The sequence below is a fragment of the Ovis canadensis genome, chromosome 1 (assembly GCF_042477335.2).
Source record: "Ovis canadensis isolate MfBH-ARS-UI-01 breed Bighorn chromosome 1, ARS-UI_OviCan_v2, whole genome shotgun sequence".
NCBI lineage: Eukaryota > Metazoa > Chordata > Mammalia > Artiodactyla > Bovidae > Ovis > Ovis canadensis.
In genome coordinates, this window is record NC_091245.1 from 111,562,787 (window position 1) to 111,587,006 (window position 24,220).

The window sequence follows — 24,220 nt, forward strand, 5'->3', positions numbered from 1 at the left end:
GACTGCCCACTGTCTCCCCCAAGGGAACTCAGCATCTGTATTTCCAGCATTCACATGCTGGCCAGACTCCTGCACCCCAGGCCCACCCCAAGCCTGGCCTTGACACTTCAGAATCATTCAACCCACTTCAGCACCTGTTTGGAGGGCACCACTTGGTAGAAAGCCTGTCCTTGGTGATATACAGGGTGCAGACATGAAGGGAGCCTGATCCCCACTCTCAGGAGCTCACAGTCTGGGAGAAGAGAGTTAGAGCAGGGCTGCTCGAACCTCAACACTCCACTACCTGCGCTTGCCCAGCTCTCCTCCTTCCCTCTCTCTGGCCGTGTAGTGACAATGGTTAATTTTTTTGAGTGCAGACTATCAGCTGAAATTGAATTGCAAAATGTGAGAGCTGAGAGCCTCCGTTTCATTTGGAGACTCACTGAGAACTAGAGCCCAGGAGACAGCCTCTCCGGTCACTCTGAGAAGCTGCTCCGAAGAGGTTAGGGGAGGTCAGCATATATGTGGTTTGGGAGAAGGGGTACGTGCAATCCAGCACACACCTTGGTAGAAGGTTGCTGCTAGGTATGAGGCACAGGCATCTTAGTTAATGATTTTATTGCTTTTCTAAGTATGGGAAGACGCAAGAAACAGGGTTCATAAAATTTTCTTTCAATATATCTGAGGGCCTGTTCTGCCTGTTTTCCCAGAGCACAGACGGCCTCATCCTGATTGTCACCCTGAATTCCTTTCAGGGTAACAACTGCAGTAGCCAACGACTTGATTCTTGTAGTATTGGATGGTGGGCAACATTTTTCATTTCACATGACTATGCGCCAGAACCCATTCTAAGTGGTTTCACCCTGGGGGCACCATGAAGATGTAGATACTGTTATTAATCTCTATTTCATGAATGAAGATGCTAAACACAGAGCAGTCACTTTGCTCATTTCACAACCAAGATCTGAACCCACAAAACCCGATCCCAGAGCCTGAGTTATGTCCTATCCTCACCCTCGTCGTTTATATCCTAAGGCGCCCCTCAGTCTCCACCCCAGCTCCACAGGGGCCTCCCAGCCTCCCGCCCACCCTGCTGGCTCCTATCCATGCACCCTCTGGCTGCCATAGCGTGCTTTGCACACAGCTGGCTTTGCTCTGGCCACTCTGATTGTAATTATTGGGTTACATGTCCACCTTCTCATCTAAACTGCAGATTCCTTGAAGGCAGGGAATCTGTGCCTTTCATGTCTGTGTCCCCAGCACCTGGCACGTAAGTAGATGCTCACTGAACATCTGACACATGGATGAGGAAATTGGCAGTGGAGTCGCATAGCTGATCCCCTCCTTTGACCTCTCCGCCTATAGGCAGGTTAGGGTTAGTTCCATCATGACTCTAGCTCTGCCCCTTTCTCCCTAGAGGGTTCCTGTCTGCTTCAGTCAGGATGATCACAACAGCTGCTACCCAGGCCACTCTGCCTCTTTTTTCTCCCCCGATCAGCCCTGAGGTAGCAGAATGGTACAGTGAAAGTGTGCTGGGCCCATAACCCAAGGCTTAATGGATTGAAACCATCCTCTGCTTCAGTGTGCCTTTGCGCTTCCCTGGTGGCTTAGTGGTAAAGAATCCTCCAGCCAGTGCAGGAGATGGGGGTTCCATCCCTGGGTTGGGAAGATCCCCTGGGAAAGGAAATGGCAACCCACTCCAGTACTCTTGCATGGGAAATCCCACAGACAGAGGAGCTTGGAAGGCTACAGACCATGTAGTCACATAGAGTCAGACACAACTCAGCAACTAAAGAACAATAGCAATCAGCCCTGCACGCTGTCCTCCCACTAGCAAGCTAGCCAAAAATGGGTAACAAACAGCCCCCCTCCTTCCAAGCAGTGCTTCTCAGAGCTCCCTCCATACACCAGCTCAGAACCACCTGAATGCAGTGACTGTTAAAATGACAGGCTCCTGGGACCCAGCCCAGCCCCACTGAACAGAATTCCCGAGAACCCAAGGTTTCAGCAAGGATGAGAACTGCTGGTCTCCAGAGTAAAAACCTAAACTTAACCCCATACTCAAAGCCTCCATAATCTGACCCCCAACCTCCCTTTCCATTTTACCCACAGCAGCCTTAGAGGGTTCCCCCTTCTGGTCCTTCATTGTCCCTGGAGCCTACTTGGGACCTCCCCGCCGTCAAGCCTTACACCCTGCTCTCCCCTCATGCTCAGAGCACCCCCCACCCAACCTCTGGCCCACCCTGTTTTCTCAGCATATCCAAAGTAGATCCATGACCAAGACGCAGCTCAAATTCCTCCTTTTAAGGGAGCAGCCCCTGCCCACCAGGGGCTTCTACGGAGGCTTAGATGGTAAAGAAATTGCTCAAAATGTGGGAGGCCAAGGTTCAAATCCTAGGTCAGGAAGATCTCCTGGAGAAAGAAATGACAACCCAGCCCAGTATTCCGACCTGAAGAATCCCATGAACAGAGGAGCCTGGTGGGCTGCAGTCCATGGGATCACGTGGGGTAGACTATCTGTCCTGCTCTTTTGCCCAGACCAGTTATGACCAACCTAGACAGCATATTGAAAAGCAGAGACATTATTTTGCCAACAAAGGTCCGTCTAGTCAAGGCTGTGGTTTTTTCAGTGGTCGTGTATGGTTGTGAGAGTTGGACTGTGAAGAAAGCTGAGAGCTGAAGAATTGATGCCTTTGAACTGTGGTGTTGGAGAAGACTCTTGAGAGTCCCTTGGACTGCAAGGAGATCCAACCAGTCCATTCTGAAGGAGATCAGCCCTGGGATTTCTTTGGAAGGAATGATGCTAAAGCTCAAATTCCAGTACTTTGGCGACCTCATGTGAAGAGTTGACTCACTGGAAAAGACTCTGATGCTGGGAGGGATTGAGGGCAGGAGGAGAAGGGGACGACAGAGGATGAGATGGCTGGATGGCATCACGGACTCGATGGAGGTGAGTCTGAGTGAACTCCGGGAGTTGGTGATGGACAGGGAGGCCTGGCATGCTGCAATTCATGGGGTCGCAAAGAGTCGGACATGACTGAGTGACTGAACTGAACTGATGCCTGTCCGTGGTGGGTCTTCCCTTCCGGCTGCTGCTGCTGCTGCTAAGTTGCTTCAGTCAGGTCCGACTCTGTGTGACCCCATAGATGGCAGCCCACCAGGCTTCCCCGTCCCTGGGGTTCTCCAGGTAAGAACACTGAAATGGGTTGCCATTTCCTTCTCCAATGCATGAAAGTGGAAAGTGAAAATTGAAAGTGAAGTCGCTCAGTCACGTCGGACTCTTAGCGACCCCATGGACTGCAGCCTACCCAGCTCCTCCGTCCATGGGATTTTCCAGGCAAGAGTACTGGAGTGGGGTGCCGTTGCCTTCTCCGCTTCCCTTCCTAGGCATATGCTATCCCTACCATTTGGTGGTCAGTACCTGGAGGGCTGGAAGCCTATCCCAGAATCCTCCTGCTCATCCGCCAGCACAGCTACCTCCTTATTGGTGCAGAGCAGAGCATCCAATTTGACTGACAGGTCAGAAGCTAGGCAGGACTAGCTACCACAAGCCACACTCAGGAAGCTCAGGGATCTTCCTTCTTGCAAAACCTTCCTTGACTCAAGAAACCAAGTAACCTTCAGAAGTGAAAAGATAAAGGTAGTGAGGATGGGGTGACTGGCAGAATGGACCATGCTCCAAAGGCTGAAGCTCAGCTCACAGCTCTGCTTCTCTGTGACCCCGGAAAGATGCTATTCATTAAGCATCCATTAAGGTCTGGGCTCATAGTCCCTGATAAGCAGTGGCACGGTGGTAAAGAAACCACCTACTAATGCAGGAGACTCAGAGACACAGGTTCGCTCCTGGGTCTGGAAGATCCCCTGGAGAAGGAAATGGCAACTCACTCCAGTACTGTTGCCTGGAAAATCCCATGGACAGAGGAGCCTGGCAGCCTACAGTTCATGGGATCACAAAGAATAGGACACCACTTAGCAACTAAACAACAAAGCATTCGTGACTTGCCCAGCACCAAGGGGAACCCAGACATGGATATGAGACCTTGGCAATAAACAGTCTATGGAGATGAGAAAACTGTTACAGGACAATGTGTTACGAGTGATAATAGAAGAACAGGCATGCCCTGAGCACACAGAAGGGAAGGTTCCTCACACTGCCTGTGGTCAGGAAGCCCTGAATGGGAGTCTGGTCAGCTGCATAGCCCACATAACCACAGAGAGTCTAGGAGGATGGATGGAACAGCTTGCCTGGTGGAGGATCGAGCACATGAAAGTGTGGAATTAGCATTTCTGAGAAGAGGCAGCACTGCTTGGCGTGGTTGGAGAGCGGAAGGGCATGGGACACCAGGCTAGAGAAACAAGCTGGAGTTGGACTTAGGAGAGCTTTGTATCCTAAGCCAACAGTTTAGTTGCCCTTGATCCTGAGGGCAGCTGGAGGCCATGGAGGAATTTTAAGCAGAGGAGAAGTGACGATAAGAATTGCAGTTTAGAGGGCTTTCCGTGGCTTCCACAGGAAAGGAGGGGCAGCCAGGCAGCGTGGGATGCGGGGCTGCCCAGCGAGAGTCAGTGAGGAGGATATCGGCTTGTGCGGGGGCACTTGCCGCCTGCCTTAGCTAACCATAGGCATTTGAAAGAGGCTGACTTACAAGAACTGGCTCCTGAAAGAGCCCAGCCAAGTCTGAGGCCAACTTCCACTTTCCTCTGGATATTTTCACTTTTGGGGCATCTTGTTCTGAGTCAAGATTCCTCCTTCTGAACATGGGACTTTCCAGAAGGACCACAGCTCCTTCCGTGCATCAACTTGGCCTGGGATGTTCTGGATTTGGGTCGAGGGAGTCTGTCTGCCTCTCTGAAGTATGGCCGTGTGGTCTCCGTGGAGTCTGCTTCTCTGGGAGGGTAAGTGGGGCAGGCCTACCCTCAGAGCACTGAAGGCCCCTCCCCATTCCAAGGGAGAACCCAGGAGCTGAGGAAGGGTAGGGTAGATGGAAGCAAGTTCTCGGGGAGCCTTGAAAGCCAGGCAGGGGCAAAGAGACACAGGATCTTGGGAAGAAGGGTGGAAGTACAAGGAGCCTCTGTGTCCATGAGACATGAGCTGTTTTGTGGTCCAGGAAAGTTAAAACTGAAGCTGGTAGGACCATTGGTTTTGTTAGATATGGTGGTGAGAACGTGAGGGTCTGGCAGCATGCAAATTCTAAATACGGTCTGGGGGGAGCAGGGGAGAGTGGGGCTCTTGCAGTCTAAGAATGTCTTTCCAGCTGCCTGTGGGAAAACTGAGCCCCCACCCCAAGGTCTGTGGAAGTGGACACCGAGGAGAGTAAGAGGCAAAAGCAAGTTAATACAGTGCACGCAGATTCCGGGTGGCCGATAACAGTGCGATGTCAGAAGAGACCTCAGGTCTCCTCAGCACTCCACTGCTTGCATCCTGTCTGATGCCTGACCCCCCGCCCCTGATTGGTCAACAAGTGGTCAATGTGACAAAAGCCAGCAGTGCTAGGCCAGGGGATGAGAGTCGTGGGGTGCAGCAAAGACGCAGACTCTTCTGTTTGCATCAGAGACTCACAAGGCCTTTGAGACGACTTTGTCTGGGTTTCCCACCTGAGTTCCTGGCTCCAAAAATCTGCAAGCGTCAACATTTCTAAGCATGTCAAGGAAGTCCTGCCCCAAAGAGGAAATCTGTTAGGTTTGAAAATCTTTCAAATCCTTGGACATGGGAAGCTAAAATAATGTTTCTGAGTGGTGAAAGTGCCACTGACTGAATGTACCCCCTTGTTTTCTGGATGGGATGACAGAAGGGAGGAGAGTGCCCCAGAAGATTGCTCAGTTCATTCATGGCAGAGCTAGAGTAGGATAGAACAGGAGTCTTGATTGGCATCCAATGCTGTGCTCTCTGGATGTGGCATCTCCAGTGTGCATTAACTCTGGAGCCATCCCCGGTTCAGACTGAGGTGCCTGGGGCTGGCAGGGCAGTGAGATGAACTGGGGACTGGAGTTACAGTGGCTGGCTGAGTGGTCATCCAGAATACGTCTTCCTAACCAGCCTCCCAACACTTGGGTGTGTTCCCTCTCTGCACTTTTTCTGCTCTGCACCCCTGCCCACGCCACTGAGTCAGGCGCAAGGGAAGTCCTTGCCAATTTCATCATGCGGTAAGTAAATTTGCTGGCTTCTCCTGCATCCTCTTCCTAAACAGCAGTGGTCACGGAGAGCCCAAAGATCAGAAGAGGAACTCAGGGTCTCGTGGGACTCATAAACAAGCAGTAACATAGAGGGATAAGAGAATTGTAGAGGTGGCCCCAGGCTGCTGTGAGAACACAGAGAGTTTGTAAACAGCAAAGAGGAATAGAGGAGGTTGGGGAGGTGGGAATACTTCAAGGATGAGCAGAAATTAGCCAGCAAAGGAGTCAGAGTGGGAATTCAAACAGAGGTGTCACCCACACACGTCGAACACAGTATGTTCCCAACGAAACAGCCTCTTGCCATCTCACCTCCATTCTATTTCTCCTTCTTTTCTGGATCATGGAGAATGGTACCAAATGGGTCCCAAGGACCTGGGAGCCATTTTTGATTCCTTACTCCCTCACTCCCAGATCTAATTTGTTACCAGATCCCACTGACTTCACACCTTAATCCCACGTCATTCCTCTCACTTCTGCCCATCCCCACTGCTCCCTTCCATGGTTTCCATCACGCTCCTTGGGATTAGTAGCCAAAGCCTCAGCCTTAGCCCACGTCCTCTGCATCCTCCATTCCTTGTCCTCAACTCCTGCATCCTTGCTGGAGTTGTCTTTCTAACCATAGATCTAATCACGTCACTCGCTTACTTAAAGCCTATCAGAGGCTCCCCATCACTCTAAGGATAAAGCCCCAACTCCAAAGCTGCTTTCAGGGCCCTGCAGGACCTGGCTCCTGCAGACTCTGCAGTGCAATGTCTTACTCCCCCTGCAGAGAGCTACTTTCAGTTCCCTTGATGCACTGAGCTCTCTCACCCTCCAGGCCTTTGTGCGGCTCCTCAGCCTCTAACACTGCCCAGTCCCCACTGCAGGCTGCCCTCTGCTTGGCCTGGCCGATTCCCATTCCTCTTTCAAGTCTTAGCTTAACCTTCGCTTCTCTGAGCTCCTCAAGGCCAGGCCAGTTCACCCTATCACCCTACCCATGTCCTCCCAGGGCACCCCTTTTTGCCGTTGTGGCAGATTGCTTTCTTATGAGTCAGAGCCCCATGAGCACAGGGACCGAATTCCTTCCTCACTGTTTTATTCCCAGGCCCTGGCACAGTGCCCCCTCAGCTTGGGTGAGAGAAGGGCCCTCTGCTCCATAGCAGCTCAGCCGAGTGCAGAGAGAGAGAAGGTTTGGCACAGGCAGAGTGACGGAGCTCTGTCCTTTCAGCACTGCTTCCCATGGTCATCGCCAGTGCCCAAGTGCAGGGCCAGGTGGGCGGCTCGGCGCTGCTGGTGGCAGATCACCCTCCTGGTTTCCAAGTCCGAGAGGCCATCTGGAGATCCCTCTGGCCTTCAGAAGAGCTCCTGGCCACGTTCTTCCGAGGCTCCCCAGAGACGCTATACCGCTCCCGCTTCCTGGGCCGAGCCCAGCTGCACAGCAACCTCAGCCTGGAACTGCGGCCACTGGAGTCTGGAGACAGCGGCAACTTCTCCGTGCTGCTGGTGGACAAGCAAGGTCGGGCCCGGACCCAGACCCTGCAGCTCAAAGTGTACGGTGAGTGTGCCTGATGCAGACTCTCTGCCCCACGCCTTCCCATCAAACTCCAGGAAGGCATCTTGAGTCCTGGGAACTGGGGAGAGCAGAGTTCTAGAAACCTCTGGCCTCTGACCTCATGGCTGATTCAGGGAACAGTTGCTCCCCAACACCCAGAGGTAAGAAAACTCCTGGGGCTCTCCCACTTGAGTTTCTGGCTGGGGCAGCCAGACTCTGCCACCGGACAGCCCTGCTCAGAACTCTAGCTCTGTCTTCTTATCTCAGTGGCCTTAGACACAATACTTAGCTGCCTGACACTGATCTTTCTCACTTGTAAAACGAGTAGAGTAATATTACCATGTAAATGCCAATAAAGGTAAAATCAGTTGAGAAAGCATCTAGGATAGAGGCTAGCCTGTGCGTGTGTGCTAAGCTCTCAGTCTTGTCCAGATCTTTGCCATCCCATGGGCTGTAGCCCAGCAGACTCTGTCCATGGGCTTCACCAGGCAAGAATACAGGAATGGGTTGCCATGCTCTCCTCCAGGGGCTCTTCCCAACCCAGGGATTGAACCCGCATCCCCTACATCTCCTGCATTGGCAAGTGGGTTCTTAAGCCAAAAGTCATCAGTTCTAAGATAAAAGGTTATAAGATGTGCCATTATTTTATGCACCACAGAAAAGAAATGTAAATATTACAATGAAACTATGACACAACATTTTAAATTAAAAATTAAATTTTAATTAAAGTATAGAATTATTTCATATTACTTTATAGAACTCTTTTAGCGTTACTGAGAGATTTTAAATTTATATCATTCGTGGGTTCTCTTTATTATGTATTGTAGTAAAATAAACCATCCCCAAAATTTACGGGCTAAAAACAACAACTCTTTGTTTCTCATGACTCTGAGTTGGCAGGGCTCAGCTGAGGAACTCCTCTCCTCTACCTGGGGTGGAAGGGCCATTCATAAAGTTGCTTTCAGTCCCTCAGCTGGTTTGACTGAATTCACTGGGAGCTGGATGAGTCTTTCTTTCCAGAAACTTTACCTTCACCTATATCACAGCCACTATCATCAGAGCAACCACTGCCACGACAACCACATTCAACAGCCCACCATTGCCTGCACCAACAGCATGCCTCCACCTCCACCCCGCTCTCGACCACCCACCATCACCCATCACACCATCACTGCCTCCCCCTCCACCCCCTCTCCATCACCCCACCATCACTGCCTCCACCTCCATCCCCTCTCCATCAGCCCACCATCACCCCCACCATCACTGCCTCCCCCTCCACCCCCTGTCCATCACCCCCACCATCACTGCCTCCCCCTCCACCCCCTCTCCATCACCCCACAATCACCACCACCATCACTGCCTCCCCCTCCACCCCTTCTTCTTCAGCCCACCATCACCATCCCATGATCACTGCCTCCACCTCCACCCCCACCCCCTCTCCAACACCCCACAATCACCGCCACCATCACTGCCTCCCCCTCCACCCCCTCTCCATCACCCCACCATCACTGCCTCCCCCTCCACCCCCCTCCACCCCTCAACAATCACCTGTCCCACCATCACTGCCTCCACCTCCACCCCCTCTCCATCACCCCACCATCACCCCCACCATCACTGCCTCCACCTCCAACCCCCCTCTAACCCCCCACAATCACCTGAACCGCCGTCACTATCTTTGCCTCCACCTCTACCACTGCCACCATATTTTTGCTGGTTTAGATAAAATGCCCTTTGAGCTCCTATTCATCTACCTAGTGGCTTTGAAAAGATGTGTCAGTGACCCCTATTTTAGTAAAACCTCAGAAATTTGGATAGAAACAGGGAAAAGATAAGGTCCCAGTGGAAGAATGGAGAGCAGAAGTGAGAGCTGGGCAAAAGGAAACACTGAGGGAGAGAGAGGAGGTGGTAAATTGGGAAAGGGAGAGACCCGCCCGTGCCCAGGGGGAGATAATCTCTCGGTGAGCCCCTTGGGCTGCTAGCATGTGACTAAACGGATGCACACTGCCCTGACCCAGGTTGCACTGTGTGGCAAGCCAAGTGCCAGCTGAAATTCAACACCCCCCTCTCACCTGTTACCCCTGAGCCAAGGCCCTTGCGCAGTGAACAGCCTTCACAACCATACAGGCAGCCAGGGAGCCTCGCCCCTGTCCTAAGTCTCCGCTGCCGCACATGTGAAATAAGGATGTGGAACGTGATAATACATGCAGCACCCACACCACTAAGCTCTAAAGTGCCTTGTTCGCAGCATCTGAATTACAGATTTTAAGGAAATTGCTGTTTTATTGCTTCCAAATACATAGCGTGATTAGAACTAATTGCACAAAGCTGCCAAGCAGCCGTCCTTAGGAGCTCTGCTTTGACAATGGATGAGAATGATTTGAATTAGCAGATCAGTTACCAGAAATGTCAATGGGTGTTTCTACTGTGCCTGATCGTGTTTGGATGCAGCCTGTCCTCTTAAGTAGTGTAAATATCCCCCCCTGTAATCTTTGTTTATACTATTAGTGCACCCAGCAAATCTTTTCTTTTTTCATATCACAAATCCCACCAGATTGAGCTGGCATTAATGAGGTTTTACTCTGCTTGACTCTGGAATGTTGTCAGAGACAGCCCTCCCGTTGTCTCCAGAATGGTCTCCTGCTGGCATTGCCTGCCGTGAGACTCACGATCTACTCATCAACCAATATAGCAAAAGGGAGCCATGGTCTGGACACCAGGACACCAATCTGGCCAGTGGCCCGGGTAGCTGAGCACCTTGGGAGTGAGGGGTATGGAAATTGCAAGGCAGAGCTCCCACCCACTTGTCTCCTCCTTCACAGAACTTTGCATTCTTGTAAGAATTTTCTTAGTTATCCATAATCACTCATTAGTATGTCTTCCTCACCAGACTCCAAAAGCTCCGAAAGCCCAGGAATGTGCTTGTCTTTGTGTCTACCTTAATAAGCTCTTATTGTCTCCCTGACTGACGTACCATGTATCAGGGAACACTGTGATACACAGAGGGATACGCAGAGTGCTTGGAGGGCTCGGAGCTGCACCTGGAATATCAGGGAAGGCTTCACGATCAGAGCAGTAAGCAGTGTGTCCACACTGGGCCTGGAAGGATGGTTAGGAGTTCTCTAGAAGGATGAGAAACAAAAGGCATATGTGTACAGGTAAGCCGTATGGAAGATATGGAAGGGCATGACACACTAACAGGAAATTAATCAAGATGGGTGAGGAGGGGGTCAGCAGGAAGTATAGCTAGAAAGGTTGACATCAACTATTTGATGAAGGATGTTAAATACCAGACTTAGGAATTCAGCTTCTGTCCTGTGGGCAGTAGGAGAAAGACAAGGTTTTGGAGAGGCTTAGTCAGAGGCTTAGTCTAGCCCTGCATGGATCCCAGAGCTGGAGCTATGGGATCCGCGCACACAGCATCCCTTTAACCCATGTCAGCTCTGCTGTTCTTGCCCAGATGCAGTGCCCAGGCCCGTGGTCAAAGTGTTCATCGCTGTATCAGGGGATGCTCAGGCCCCCAAGACCTGCCAAGTGTTCCTGTCCTGCTGGGCTCCCAACATCAGCGACATAACCTATAGCTGGCGACGGGAGGGAACTGTGGACCTTGGTATGGAGCCAGCTGGCCTCTTCACCGATGGACAGGTGCTGAGTGTGTCCCTGGGACCGGGAGACAAAGGCGTGGCCTATTCCTGCATTGTCTCCAACCCCGTCAGCTGGGACCTGGCCACAGTCACCCCCTGGGAGAGCTGCCATCGCCAGGCAGGTATGCCGAGGGCTGGGGAGCAGTGGTTGAGGGGTGGTGACACTTCTGGTCCCCCTGTGACCGTGTCTCCTCCATGTCCAGCTCCAGGGAGGGCCTCCTACAAAGACGTGCTGCTGGTGGTGGTGCCCGTCTTGCTGCTCCTGATCCTGGCTGGTCTGTCTGCCTGGCACTGGGGCCCCTGGTCAGGTAGGAGTCCTGTGGGGGCTGGGAATGGGCCGAGGAGGCAGGTCTGCGGAGGAGGAGGGCAGAGTTCGTACCTCCTCTTAGGCTTCACGTGTTCTGCCCTCCTTACCTCTCCCACATCATCTCTTGGCCCTCTCCATCGAATATTCTGGTCTTCCTTCAGACTGAATTATTTGAAATTCCTTTAGCAGTTTTCAAATGTGCTACTCTCCCAAGTACCTCTGTAGGCCTTTGCACATTCTACTCTCTCTGTCTGGAAAATATTTTCCATGATTTCCCGCCCAACTTGCTTTCTTCATTTGGCTGTCAGCTCCACCATCCTCAAGGCATGCCACCTCCAGGAAGCCTTCTGGAACTTCTCTTGCACACCCAGCCTGGGTCTGTGCCCCGCCTTGACCCTCCAATGCTCACCCCAGTCCCAGCACCTACTGCCCTCACTCTCTGTGAAGTTCTCAGCCCTTGAAAAACAAACTCTGGGTCACTCCAGGCACCTAGCAAGGGTTCCTGGAACATAGCTGGTATCAATAAAGCTGTGTTGGGTGTAAGTCTAGATGAAACCCAACCCCTTCTTGTCAACCATTCTAGGAATTGCTCCTTGAGAGAAGTACCTCTCTGGGCGGGAGCTCACAGGGCTTCCTTTCCCAGGAGAAGAGAGAAGGAGGTGCTCTGGGTTCTGAGGTCTACAGCCAGTCCTGGAATGTGTTACCCCTGAAAGAACTGTCCTTGCTGACCTGGGCCTCCTGGACATGTCCATCCTAGGCTGTCTGGGCTGGTCCCAGGATGGAGAGAGTGGGCCAACAAAGAGAAGGAGGCATAAGACCTTGTTACAGTGGATTTGTCCCCAAAGGCAAGAGCCTTGGCCCAGCGGCTGAGCATGCAGCTGGGCCGCCAAGCTGGCTCCAGCATATTCTTTCCACTAGCAAAGGAGGGAGGAGGGGACAGCTGAGGTCACACTCCATTCAGGGGCCCTGTCTCCGCCTGAGAGCATCTGGCCTGGCCCTTTGGCCCAAAGAGTCCCCAAGATTCATAGTAAGACGGTAGAAGCCAGGAAAGAGCAGCTTTTTGTTTTAACAGTTTTATTGGACTATAATTCACATATCATATAATTCATACATTTAAAGAGTAAAACTCAATGGCTTTTATTACAGTCACAGATTTGTGCATCCATCACCACACTCAATCTGAGAACATTCTCATTACTCCAAAAAGAAATTCCCAAGCCCCTTAGCCATCACTCCCTAACCCCCCTTTCCCTTCCAGCCCCGGGCAACCACTAATTTCCTTTCTGTCTCTAGACTGTCTATTCTGGACATTTTATGTAAATGGAATCATAAACTGTATGGTCCTCTGTGACTGATTTCTTTCACTTAATCTGATGGTTTTGAGGCTCAGAAAAGAGCAGCGTTGTCCACTGAGACGGGGCAGAAAGAATTTGGCCTTCTGGGGAAGTGGAAAGGCTCCATTCAGGGCATCTGGAAGCCAGCCCTGGCTCTTGTCATGTGGCTTCTGCCAGCCATTTAACTGGGTCTGTCCCAGCTCTAAGTTTCTATACCTTCTACAACTAAATGTGTGCCACAGTTGCAGAGGAAGACTAGACGTTAGGAAGAACTTCCTCCTTGAAGCATCTCCTTTTCCAGGGTCTTAGAAAACCCGGAGAGATATCCCTTTGCCCGAGATGGTCTTGGACCAGGACAGTTAGGATGCAGGGGCCTTGGGTACAAACACTGGAGGAGTTACTTTCTTTCTGATCTCCTTGCCAGGGAAAAAGAAAAAGGATGTCTGTGCTAATGAAGTGGATCAAGAGACAGAGAGCCCCCTCGTGTAGGGTCTGCCATGAGCAATGCCTGGATTGTGAGGAACCCCACTGCCCAGCCACATGACGATCTGGGATGTAGCTGGTGCCTGGAAATCACCCTGGACCTTGGACCTCCCATGAGACTCCTGTACCACCTCCCAGGAGTGGCCTGGGCAGTTGGCACAACCTTCCACACCCTCCCCCTTCTCTCTCTACTGGTACATATTCTGGCCCTACTCTGGGCAACATGGGCCTAGCAGGACATCTCTTCAAGAACACCAGAAGTTCTCCAGGATCCATAGATTGATTATCCATAGCACTCGCTGCCCCTCCGCTGTTCATGAAGTATTGTTATGGATTTGTTCCCTTTAAATGTGGAAATCCTAAACCCCACCCCCAATATTTCAGAATATGACTGTGTTTAGAGATAGGGCCTTTAAAAAGATAATTAAGGTTAAACGAGGTCATTGAGATGACCCTAAGCTGGTATGACTGGTGTCCTTACAAGAAGAGGGAGAGACACCCGGGAAGCATGCACACACAGGAGAAAACCATGGAAAGACAGAGAGAAGGAAGCCCACCAAAAGCCAAGGAGAGAGGCTTCCGGAGAAACCAAACCTGCTAACACCTCAGTCTTGGACTTCCAATCTCCAAGAATGAGAAAATAAATTTCTGTTTAGTCACCCATTCTGTAGTGTCTTGTTTTGGCAGCCCTAGAAGACTAACACAACTATTAACCAGCCAGCATCAAAGGATTTCCTCCAACCTGGGTCCCAGCCTCTAAAAGACATTAGAAAATCACCCACTTCCAGGCCCAATTCCAGCCCCTGTTATCTGAGACCCTGATGGTTCCCCCAAGCCAAGGAATTATCATAAGAAAAGGTCTAGAACCTGATGAAGAGAAATGGGGGTCAAAGGGTTTCTCTTTCTGGCCTTGAAGGACTTGCAGGTCATCCAAATTCATGGTCCTCGTAGGTAATTTACAGTTCTAGATGATCAAAGAATGGTTGACATCTCTTGCTTGGGATGGGTGACATTTTGCAGGTAACATAGTTTTAACTGACATCTTCACCCTCAAGATTGACTATCATGCCTCCTGCAGGAGCTGGGGTGGGGAGGGGGATTGGGATTCTCTCCTCACTGTCTAGCACAGTAATCAGAAAAAGAGAGATTAAATTTGCCCCAGCCATGGGACTTCCCTGGCAGATTAGTGGTTAGGGCTCCACGCTTCCACTGCAGGAGGCACGGGTTCAATCCCTGGTTGGGGAACTGGGATCTCATTGGCTGTGCACAGTCAAAAAATAAAAAATTGCCCAGCCAACAGGAAATTCTTGCACAAATTTAAAAAAAGCAGCTCAGCTCAGAATGAGTGTCTCTGTCTGACACTGAGAGAGGGAGGATCCAGGAAAAGCTAAGCAGAAGGGAAACTATGGAGGGAAAGTGTGCTGAGGCATCCTAGTATCTGCCATGTTCATCTTCAGCTGCAAGCGCAGACGATCCACCCAAGTTCAAGGGACTCACCACTCAATGGAAAGATGTTCAAGGTCACTTCAAAAGGAACTCATGTGAGATGGAAGGGATTATTGCACCCATCTCTGCAAAACACAGCCTGCCACTGAGCAGTTCTATCCAGAAAAGCTCTGGAGTACTGTCACTGGAAAAAAAAAGAATTGAAGAGCTAAACTTACACTTGTTGTTGTTCAGTCACCAAGTCAGTTCCAACGCTTTGATACCCTATGGACTGCAGCTCACCAGGCTTCTCTGTCCCTCACCATCTCCCGGAGTTTGCCCAAGTTCATGTCCAGTTAATTGGTAATACTATCCAACCATCTCATCCTCTGTCACCCTCTTCTCCTTCAGCCTTCAATCTTTCCCAGCATCAGGTCTTTTCCAGTTCGCATCAGGTGGCCAAAGTATTGAAGCTTCAGCTTCAGCGTCAGTCCTTCCGAACAGTATTCAGGGTTGAGTTTTTTTAAGATTGACTGGTTTGCTCTCTTTGCTTTCCAAGGGATACTCAAGAGTCTTCTGCAGCAGCACAGTTTGAAAGCATTAGTTCTTCAGTGCTCAGCCTTCTTTATAGTCCAACTCTCACAACTGTACATGACACTTAGGAATTAGTAAATGGTAAGGTTCAGAGTTACTTCCTCCCAGGTGTAACAGGACTTTTTTCTGGGACCTCACGCAAGTCTTGATGATAGAGGAAGGAAGCATTGAAGAAACAGGAATAGATTTTGAAGCATTTTTCCAGGAATGCTTTAATCCCTCCTCTCAGATGTCAGCTCTGTGCAAAGAGCTTCCCTCTTCTCCCCAGTTTCCGGGCAGTCACATCACCTTGGACAAAATGGTCAGCTCAGCTGGCCTCTAGAGTCACATGGCCACTCCTCCACTTGACTGGTCCTGGAATTTCCCTGTCTGTTGGCTCTGCTCAGAGGTCCTCTGCTGCTCAACAGCTTCACCTAGACCTCGTGCTTCTTCTGCATCCACTTCTCTCTCATCACCTTCTCCCAAGTTCACTTGAACGCTGCACATGACCATGACAGCTAATATTGCTCCCACAGCCTCCCAGGGCATTCCCGTTGCCCGGTCAATGAGTCATGCACAACTGGCTTTGGTTTCTAAACCTGATGTGAAAGAGAAAGCCCAAGGTCTAGCAATGAGCCACGGTGGTTGTATGGGGGAAACACACACACACACCACTCGCCTTCTCTCTTGCCTTCATCTCTGGGGCCTCACCTCAGATCAGAGCGGCTCTGGATGAGGTGGAACTCACAGTTCTCCCTTCACACAGTAACCCCTGGTGACTTCATGTAGATGGTGGTTTTGTAGTGTGGTGCACCAGAGCCTTTGAACAAATCCACGCTGCTCAAATCAACGGACGTTCCCATCCCCAGTGACTCACTTGCCCACTGGTGGACTAATTAACCAGCTACTGAAAACCTCAAAGAGCTTCTGTGAGAAGAGTGTTTGTGTTGATAAGCACTGGGATTGATGTCACATAAGAACAAATATTGAGGGCACAGCATGTGCTGGGTATACTTCAAGGCCCTGGGGAATCAGTAGTGAATGAAGCAATGTCTTTCCTTCATGGAGTTTATATTCTAGATAATATAAGCAAGCACATGAGTCTGAGTGAACTCCGGGAGTTGGTGATGGACAGGGAGGCCTGGCGTGCTGCGATTCATGGGGTCACAAACAGTCAGACACGACTGAGTGACTGAAATGAACTGAACTGAACTGAACTGAAGCACATGTCACATGTGGATAGGCTTTGCTAAGAAAGCTAAGACAGATGGCAGAGTAGATGACTAGAAAGTGGTGTGTTGGGGAGAAGGGGACCTCAGAGAACACATGGGGTGATGTACGAACAGAAGTCCAAATGCAGTGGAGTAAGCCACGAAGTGGCTGGGTGAGGAACATTCCAGAAAACAGAAGATACAAAGGCCCTGACGTGGGATCATGATTGGGGTTTATGATGAGCAGAGCAGAGGCCAGGGCAACTGGGTCAAAACAAAGCAGGTGGGGAAGGAAAGGGGAGGGCCCTAGTGATGGTGCAGGGCCACAGCACGTGGGATTTTGTGGTCTTCAGAACATCCTGTCCCTGGGGTTAGGGAAGCCAGAGGGCCCTCTTCTGTTTGAGGGTCAGAGTCCTCCCATAATGATTGTGGCATCATCATCTCTAGTAGGCTCATGGACAAAGCAGAATCCTCTCCAAATCTGCATTTGTTTTTCCTTGTTTTCCTTGTATTTCCTGTGAGCAAGAACCTTCGCACCTGTCCTTCTGCGTAAACACAAGAGCCACTAAGGCAAGGGAGTCGTGTGCCACAGAGCCAGAGAGAATGACAGTGGGGAGCAGAATAGCAAGAGAGAAGGGCCAGAGACGCATGTTCTCAGCAGCGGAGACATGAGCGCCCAATGCCTCATTTAAAGAACCAAAAAAAAAACATTGGGAAGGAAGGAGAAAGGGGCAAGATAAAGGTAGAGAATTAAGAAGTACAAACTACTGTGTATAAAATAAATAAGCTACAAGGATATACTGTACAGCACAGGAAAGTATAGCCATTTTTTTAGAATAACTTTAAATGGAGTATAACCTATAAAATATTGAATTGCAGTCTTGTACACTTGAAATATATAATGTTACAAATATATATTCTATATTATCTATAACATATATATAATATTATAAATATATATAACATATAATATTATAAATATTATAACATATAATATTATAAATATAATGTATGATATTATAAATCAACTATTCTTCAATTTTAAAAATTGATCAATTAAAACCAACCACTGCAAACATTAATGACATCTCTGGCAAATCTTTCTTCTGTGTTTATCAAGAAGTAGCACATGTTCAGTTCATCAGCACTTGGCTACTTACTGGTCTTTGGGGGAAGCACCATCTCGGGTCAGATATGAGTCCACGGCCCCCTCCATCTGTCCTGCAGACAGCTTGAAGGAGGGCCTCCAAAACCTGTAGCCCTAGATTCAGGAGGTTTTAGTGGACTGTGCACTGGTCAGCCTGGGTCGCATTGGCCAGGAGGCTGAGCACATGGGTAATGAGTGGGGATACCCCACTGCACCACTAGCCCAGGTCTGGTTCTGGGAGCCACACCTCCAGGGAGACACTGGAAAACTCATGTCCACAGGAGAATAGCCAGAACAGTGAAAAGTCTGGAAACCTCATCATATCAGACATGATTAAAGAAACTGGTCGTGTTTAGCAGGAACAGAAAACTCAGAAGGCCAGCGTCTGCAGAGCTCTCACAGAAGCCTGGTTGTGTAAGTGAACACATGAAACGTGTCTCTGCGAGGCAGACACTGACTCATATGAATAATAGGATCTTAAACCTGGAAGGAAACCTTGTGGTTACTCAGTTCAAGTTTTTCATTTCTCAGGTGGAAAACCAAGACCCAAAGAGACTGTTACTCCCTAGAGTCACATAACTAGTAGGTGGCAGAGTCAGAGCTAGCTTCACTTCATCTAAATCAGCCGAGCCCCTCACCTGCACCATACTCCCAGGGAAGAACTTAATAACCAATGGAGAAGTCCACACATGAAATGATCTGTTCCAATGAACATGCTTAAGCAGAAACCACCTCAGAGTAATATCATAGACCAGAGACTTTTCAGACGAGGTGGGAAGTTGCATTAGATTGGGAATGACAAATACGTGGTACATGTATCCAGACTTCTGCCTTCCGTGACCATGTCAAATCCAGACAATTAATTATGACACACTCTTCCCATTGAGTCTTTATGCAACACTCATGAAACTCTGACCAATCAATTGAAGCTGGAAGCCAAGATGCCATTCGTGCCCTAGACAAACCATAGGATCCTCCCAACAACATTAAGTTCCTCTCAGTCTTAAGAATGAATTCTAAGTTAATGAATGAGTAAACAGTAGGGAAAATGCATGATGAAAGGATTCCACCAAGGTGTCAAAAACAAGCCATACTTCCTATGAAGAATATTTACTCTAGCTTGCCTGCTTCTGCCATTTTGCTAAGTATGTGCTCAGGAAATGCGTCAGAACTGAAAAAAAGGAGAGATGGGTCAAAAGTAACAATGCTATTGGCAGGAAAGCACAAAACAACAGGATATCAGCCAAATAAGTGAATGCGATACATACAGCATTTAAAAATCACACTCTTCAAAATATTTAAGAATAATGGGATGCTATCTTCAGATGCAAGCAGCAGAAACCAACTCTGGTTCTAACTAAGGCAGCAAAAAGAATTTACCAAGATCAGGACAACAGCAGATTCAGTGTCTGGTGAGAGCCAGACTTCCTGGGTCACAGACAGCTGTCTTCTCGCTGTGCCCTCACATGGCAGAAGGGGTGAGGAATCTCTGGAGTCTCTTTTCAGGGGCACTAATTCTATTCCTGAATGGTCAACCCACTTCAGTACTTTTGCCTGGAAAATTCCATGGACAGAGGAGCCTAGTGGGCTACAGTCCATGGTGTCCCAAAGAGTCGAACATGACTAATCACACACGCACAGTTCTATTCCTGAGGGTTCCATCCTCAGGACCTAATCACCTCCCAAAGTTCTCACCTCCAAATACCATCACACTAGGGATTAGATTTCAGCATACGAATTTGGGGGAATATAAACGTTCAGTCTGTAGCACTCAGAGAACTAAAGAAAATCCTGACCAACCTGACCTTGGAAAGGATGAAGCCAGGAGGCCTTGGAGAGTGCAGGCCTCAGGACCACCTCCTTAGGAGCTACCATGGAATAAATATGTCCTGTTTTCTGTTCCTATGTTACTCACTGAAGATGAAAACTGCCAACAAAAGAGTGAGCTGGCCTTAGTTCTGGGGCAACGGGCCAGTTCTTCCAAGTTCTGGTATGAAACCCCCATAGTCAAAGATTTCTAGCCTTCCAGGCCATTTTGAAGGTATAGATAGGTGTCAAAGGAAGAAGCTAGGACATGTCTTATGTAACTATTTGTTAGCCTTATTTATTATTATAAAAGTTAACAGTGGGCCTGAATATGGGGACCCCTCTCACTGGACTTTTTTTAAAATTTATTTATTTACTTATTTATTTGCTGTGCCAGGTCTTAGTTGCAGATGGCAGGCTCTAGTTCCCTGACCAGGGATAGAACTCAGGCCTCCTGCATTGGGAGCTCAGAGTCTTAGCCACTGGACCACAATCATTTTTTTCTGTCGTGATTCCCATCCAGCTCCTGAACCGACAACCCTCCGCCTGCTGCCCCATGATGAAGAGCAAGCCCCAGCTCACACTGCAGCACAGCATCGAACTGTTCTGGAATCATGTGGGGGAACAACAGCCCCTCATTTCGTGCAAGACTGAGCCACGTGTCTCCAGCTCATCACTAAGCACCTCTCTCATCAGCAGCTACCATGCCAGAGATGCTGGGAATACAGCTGTGAGTAGGACAGATAGAGAGTTCTGCATCCAGGAAGCTTGCCATCTAATTGAGAGAGAGAGACATGAAACAAACACACACAAATACTTAATTAAAACTGTGCTGAGCTCTAGAGAGGAAAAGACCTGGACCCTGCGAGCAAGAATAATGAAGGAGAAGAACAGAGCTGGTAAGCGGCAACCCCAGGGCCCAGTCTGAAGAGGGACATTCCCTCTGAGACCGGCATGGACAGTACTTAGCGATGCAAAGTAGGGAGGTCCTCCACGCAGAGGATGAGAGAGCCAGAAGCCCTTCTAGAAAGACCTTGGCATATACGAACGTCTGAAGGACGGAGGGTAATGAGCAAGGGGGACTCTGGGAGAAGACAGCAGAGGTCAGAGCACGCAGGGTCTGGTAGGACATGGTAATATTTAAAATTTAATTTTTTAAGTTAAAGGAGGCCACTGAAGAGATTTAAGAAGGGAAATGACATAATCAGACTTACTTTAATCAGACTTAAACATTTTTAAAAGCTCCCTCTGGGGGCCTTGTGAAGAATGGATTGCAGGGATGGGGGCGGGGAGTGGTTTGGGGGGAGGAGGGTGAATGCAGGAAGATGAAGTTAGTGAAGGGATCCTGGCAAGATGCGGTGACAGCTTAGAACTGAGGTGCACAAGCGCAGGGGCTTGGGTGGAGAAGTGGATGGACTAGAGAAATACCTAGGAGCTAGAACAGACAAAGTGTGTGAAAAGCATTAATAGCTCAGTCGTGTCCGACTCTGTGAGACCCCATGGACTGTAGCTCACCAGGCTCCGCTGTCCATGGGATCTCCCAGGCAAGAATACTGGAGTGGGTAGCCATTCCCTTCTCTAGGGAATCTTCCTGACCCAGGGATTGAACCTGGGTTCCCCACATTGCGGGCAGATTCTTTTCTGTGTGAGCCACCACAAGATTTTGGGATATGTGAGGGGTACTTGGCCAGGAGGTCGGACCTGAGGAACAAGGCAGATAGAGGTGCCACTTACCCAAACTGGGAATACAAAAAGAAGGGCAAGTTTTAGGGGGAAGTTAATTGTCCCTTAATTATCAGAGAATAGGACTTTAAAAAGAACAAGACATTTGGAGGCTAAACAATGTATTGTGTGAAATCATGTGAAAATAGAATGCTCAAATGTAGGTAATTTCAAACAATGCAACCTTATAATTTAAATGTAAATCGATTTAAGGAAGAGAAGCCATTGATCCCTCTTCCCCGGCTCCACTCCCTCTCAGGACAGCTGTTTCATGCCTATAACTAATAGATTTCTCCATTCAGATCCAGAATTACATTCTAGACCCCAACACAAACCTGAGGTTGTAGGGACGGTAAGACATCTCAGGCAGACAGGGCCTCCCACAGCACGCTCGGCACAAACTGCTCCGGCTGATCCTGTCCTAGTTTGTTTCTCCGCCACCTGGCCTGAGTCCTGCCTACTCACTCCAGAAAGCCCTGAAACATTCAAGACTCGAAGTTGATAATGATGAGGGTGAGCTGGAGATGCCTCACTGGCCTTAAGGGGCCACCCTGGACCCCAACACTCTCTGAATGCAACCCACCCCACAGCATTCAGAGTCCCACCTAGATTGTCCAGGGGGAGCCCCACTGAGGTCTCAGGGGAGCCCTTCCAAGCAGAGCCAGTGTCCTGGTCAGAGAAGAGCAGCTCATCACTCACTCCAGGAGTCATTGCCAGACACTGTGATTGTCCTGCTGAGATCAATCTCACGAACCAGCTCAGGGCATCCTTTCATGGGGCGGTAGAGGGCAAGGCAGGGCAGGGCACAGGAAAGGGGACTTGGAGAGGAGCCCCCTCAGATCAGGCTGGCTGGGGAAAGGAGAGCTTCCCGGGATGGAGACCAGTGCCTGCCAGCAGGGGGCTCTTGGCCCCAGAGTTGGAGTAAGGTCAAAGCAGAGACCATCTTTGGGTACCTAGTGCTCTGAACCTGGAATGATTCTGATCTTTCCGAAGGACCAGTGGGTACCTCGGCAAAGGGAGGACAAGGCCAAGAGTCGGGGACAGCATGAATCAGGGCCTTGGGCTGGGAGAGGAGGGTTCTAGTGATCTGCTGTGCACCATCCCTTGAAGCTGTGGCCATCTGGCCATCACTGACCACAGTAAAAATCCTTCCCCCGACACACAGTCTCCTATGAGACTGTCCGAGCACCCAGTTGGAGGGACACACAAACATCTCATCACCAAGTTGCCTCTTTTTCTCGGGGACAAACGTGGCTTTAATGCTGCCGTCAGAGCACAGCCTCATTCCTAGAGAACTGAGTCAGCCAAGTCCTTTATGCTAAAGCTAAGAAGAATGTCAGGGAAGTCTGGGGAAGATGGAGAGGAAGCTGGAGTATTGGACAGATGAGGCTTCATGGTCATTTTCAGCAGACGTAAGTGCTGTGATTCATGGGGTCGCAAAGAGTCGGACATGACTGAGCGACTGAACTGAACTGAACTGAAGGGCCCTCAGTCTGGAGCACGGAGAAGGATACACCCCTTACCGGGGAGCATACCAGCTGACACACACACCCCACCTCCCCTGCCCCCCAGCCCCACCCTGGGAGTCCTTAAGATGGAGATGACTCAGCAGTTAGCAGCCCCAGCCCACACCCTCCATTCTAGACAGGCCCAGCCTTTGCCTGTCCCTGAATCCGACAAGCTCGTGCACTTTGATCATTTTTGCAGGATCTTCCCCTACCTCCCAGACTAGAATATATCCCTTTATCCACCTTGTTCTCCAGCTGAAGTTTTGAAGTCCAGCCCTAGGCACTCCTTCTCTAAGAAACCTTCCTTCAAGGGATCTCAGAGCATCACTTCTCCCAGTTTTGTGTGAAACTGAATCAGTAATCATGTGCCTCACTCTTCAATTTTTCCAAATGGATTAATGATCTCCCTAGGGAGGCTGGGAGATGCTGGAAGCGTCAGGTTTAATGCCCTGGTCCTACCAGCGACACACAGTAAGTTGTAATGCACTAAGTGGCTAATGCAGAAGCTGGGGACATACAGGTGGACAAAAGGGACCATGCTTCAGACATCCCCTCAGCCAGGAAGCCAAAAGCGCCCAGTTGGAAGATTCTATATCACCCTGGCTTCTCCATTGAGAATAAGTGCATGTGAAAAAGGGGGAAAGCAAGGGGATGCATGGAGTCACTATTGCTGTAACCCAGGCAAGAGATGATAGCAGCTGGGAGCCAGCAGATAACAGTGGTGGACAAGAGGCTGGTCAGAGGTCAGATCCACTCTGAAGGGAGACAGTTCCTAACAGATTGGATGTGTTGGGGAGACAGGTGAGTGTAAGAAAGGTTTTAAGGAAAGACATAGAGGCTATCAACTGCAGTGGGCAAGATGCTGGGGGAAGTGGATCAGGGGCAGGGTTTGGGGCATGCTGAGTTTGAGATGTCTGTTACATATCTAAGTAGGTAGGAGAGCGTGCAGTGTGGGAGACAGGTCTGGCCTGAGTGGATAAATTTGGGTTTTGTAGGCATATCAATTTTATTTATATATTTGGGGTATACTATTTTTTATTAACATTGTTTTTCAAGCAATGACTTTAAGTATACACTGGCCATACGTTCAGATTTGATACAAAGATAAATGGACAGGCAGTTCTCAAGGTACAATGTATTCAACGATCACAGACAATCTGCTGCTCTGCTGCACACTCAGAAGCAGCAGGATAGGGACAAGCTGTGTAATTGAAGGAAGGACCCCAGCCATTCGAGACTCAACAGAGGTCACTGGGCATATCCCATTTCAGATGGGTGGATAGATAGAAAGGTAGCGGCCAACTGGGAGATGATTCCCACCCTCCTTCGTCACTTTCTCTAACTGAGTGATGCATTCCTAGAAAGGCTAATGAGTACTGAAA

The 24,220-nt window shown here is 49.6% G+C and overlaps 1 protein-coding gene across 2 annotated transcripts; it reads left to right on the top strand.

Moving 5' to 3' along the window:
• The first annotated feature begins 4,291 nt into the window (after positions 1–4,291).
• SLAMF8 (SLAM family member 8) lies at positions 4,292–14,109 on the top strand. Of its 2 annotated transcripts, none has more exons than XM_069577343.1 (5): positions 4,292–4,872; positions 7,358–7,684; positions 11,139–11,444; positions 11,526–11,630; positions 13,388–14,109. In XM_069577343.1, exons 1-5 carry the CDS (start codon positions 4,833–4,835, stop codon positions 13,450–13,452), a joined length of 843 nt encoding a protein of 280 aa, XP_069433444.1. In that variant the 5' UTR covers positions 4,292–4,832; the 3' UTR covers positions 13,453–14,109. The 2 variants fall into 2 exon arrangements, with proteins under 2 accessions (XP_069433444.1, XP_069433452.1); XM_069577351.1 differs by having other exon boundaries at positions 4,786–4,872; positions 7,235–7,684.
• Positions 14,110–24,220: the final 10,111 nt, after the last annotated feature.

What these genes read in the sequence shown, in the direction of transcription:
- SLAMF8 (XM_069577343.1), top strand. Translation starts at nt 4,833, where the DNA reads ATGGCCGTGTGGTCTCCGTGGAGTCTGCTTCTCTGGGAGG. An exon ending in GAGTCTGCTTCTCTGGGAGG is followed by an intron (nt 4,873 to 7,357) that starts GTAAGTGGGGCA and finishes CTGTCCTTTCAG; the next exon opens with CACTGCTTCCCATGGTCATC. An exon ending in CCTGCAGCTCAAAGTGTACG is followed by an intron (nt 7,685 to 11,138) that starts GTGAGTGTGCCT and finishes GTTCTTGCCCAG; the next exon opens with ATGCAGTGCCCAGGCCCGTG.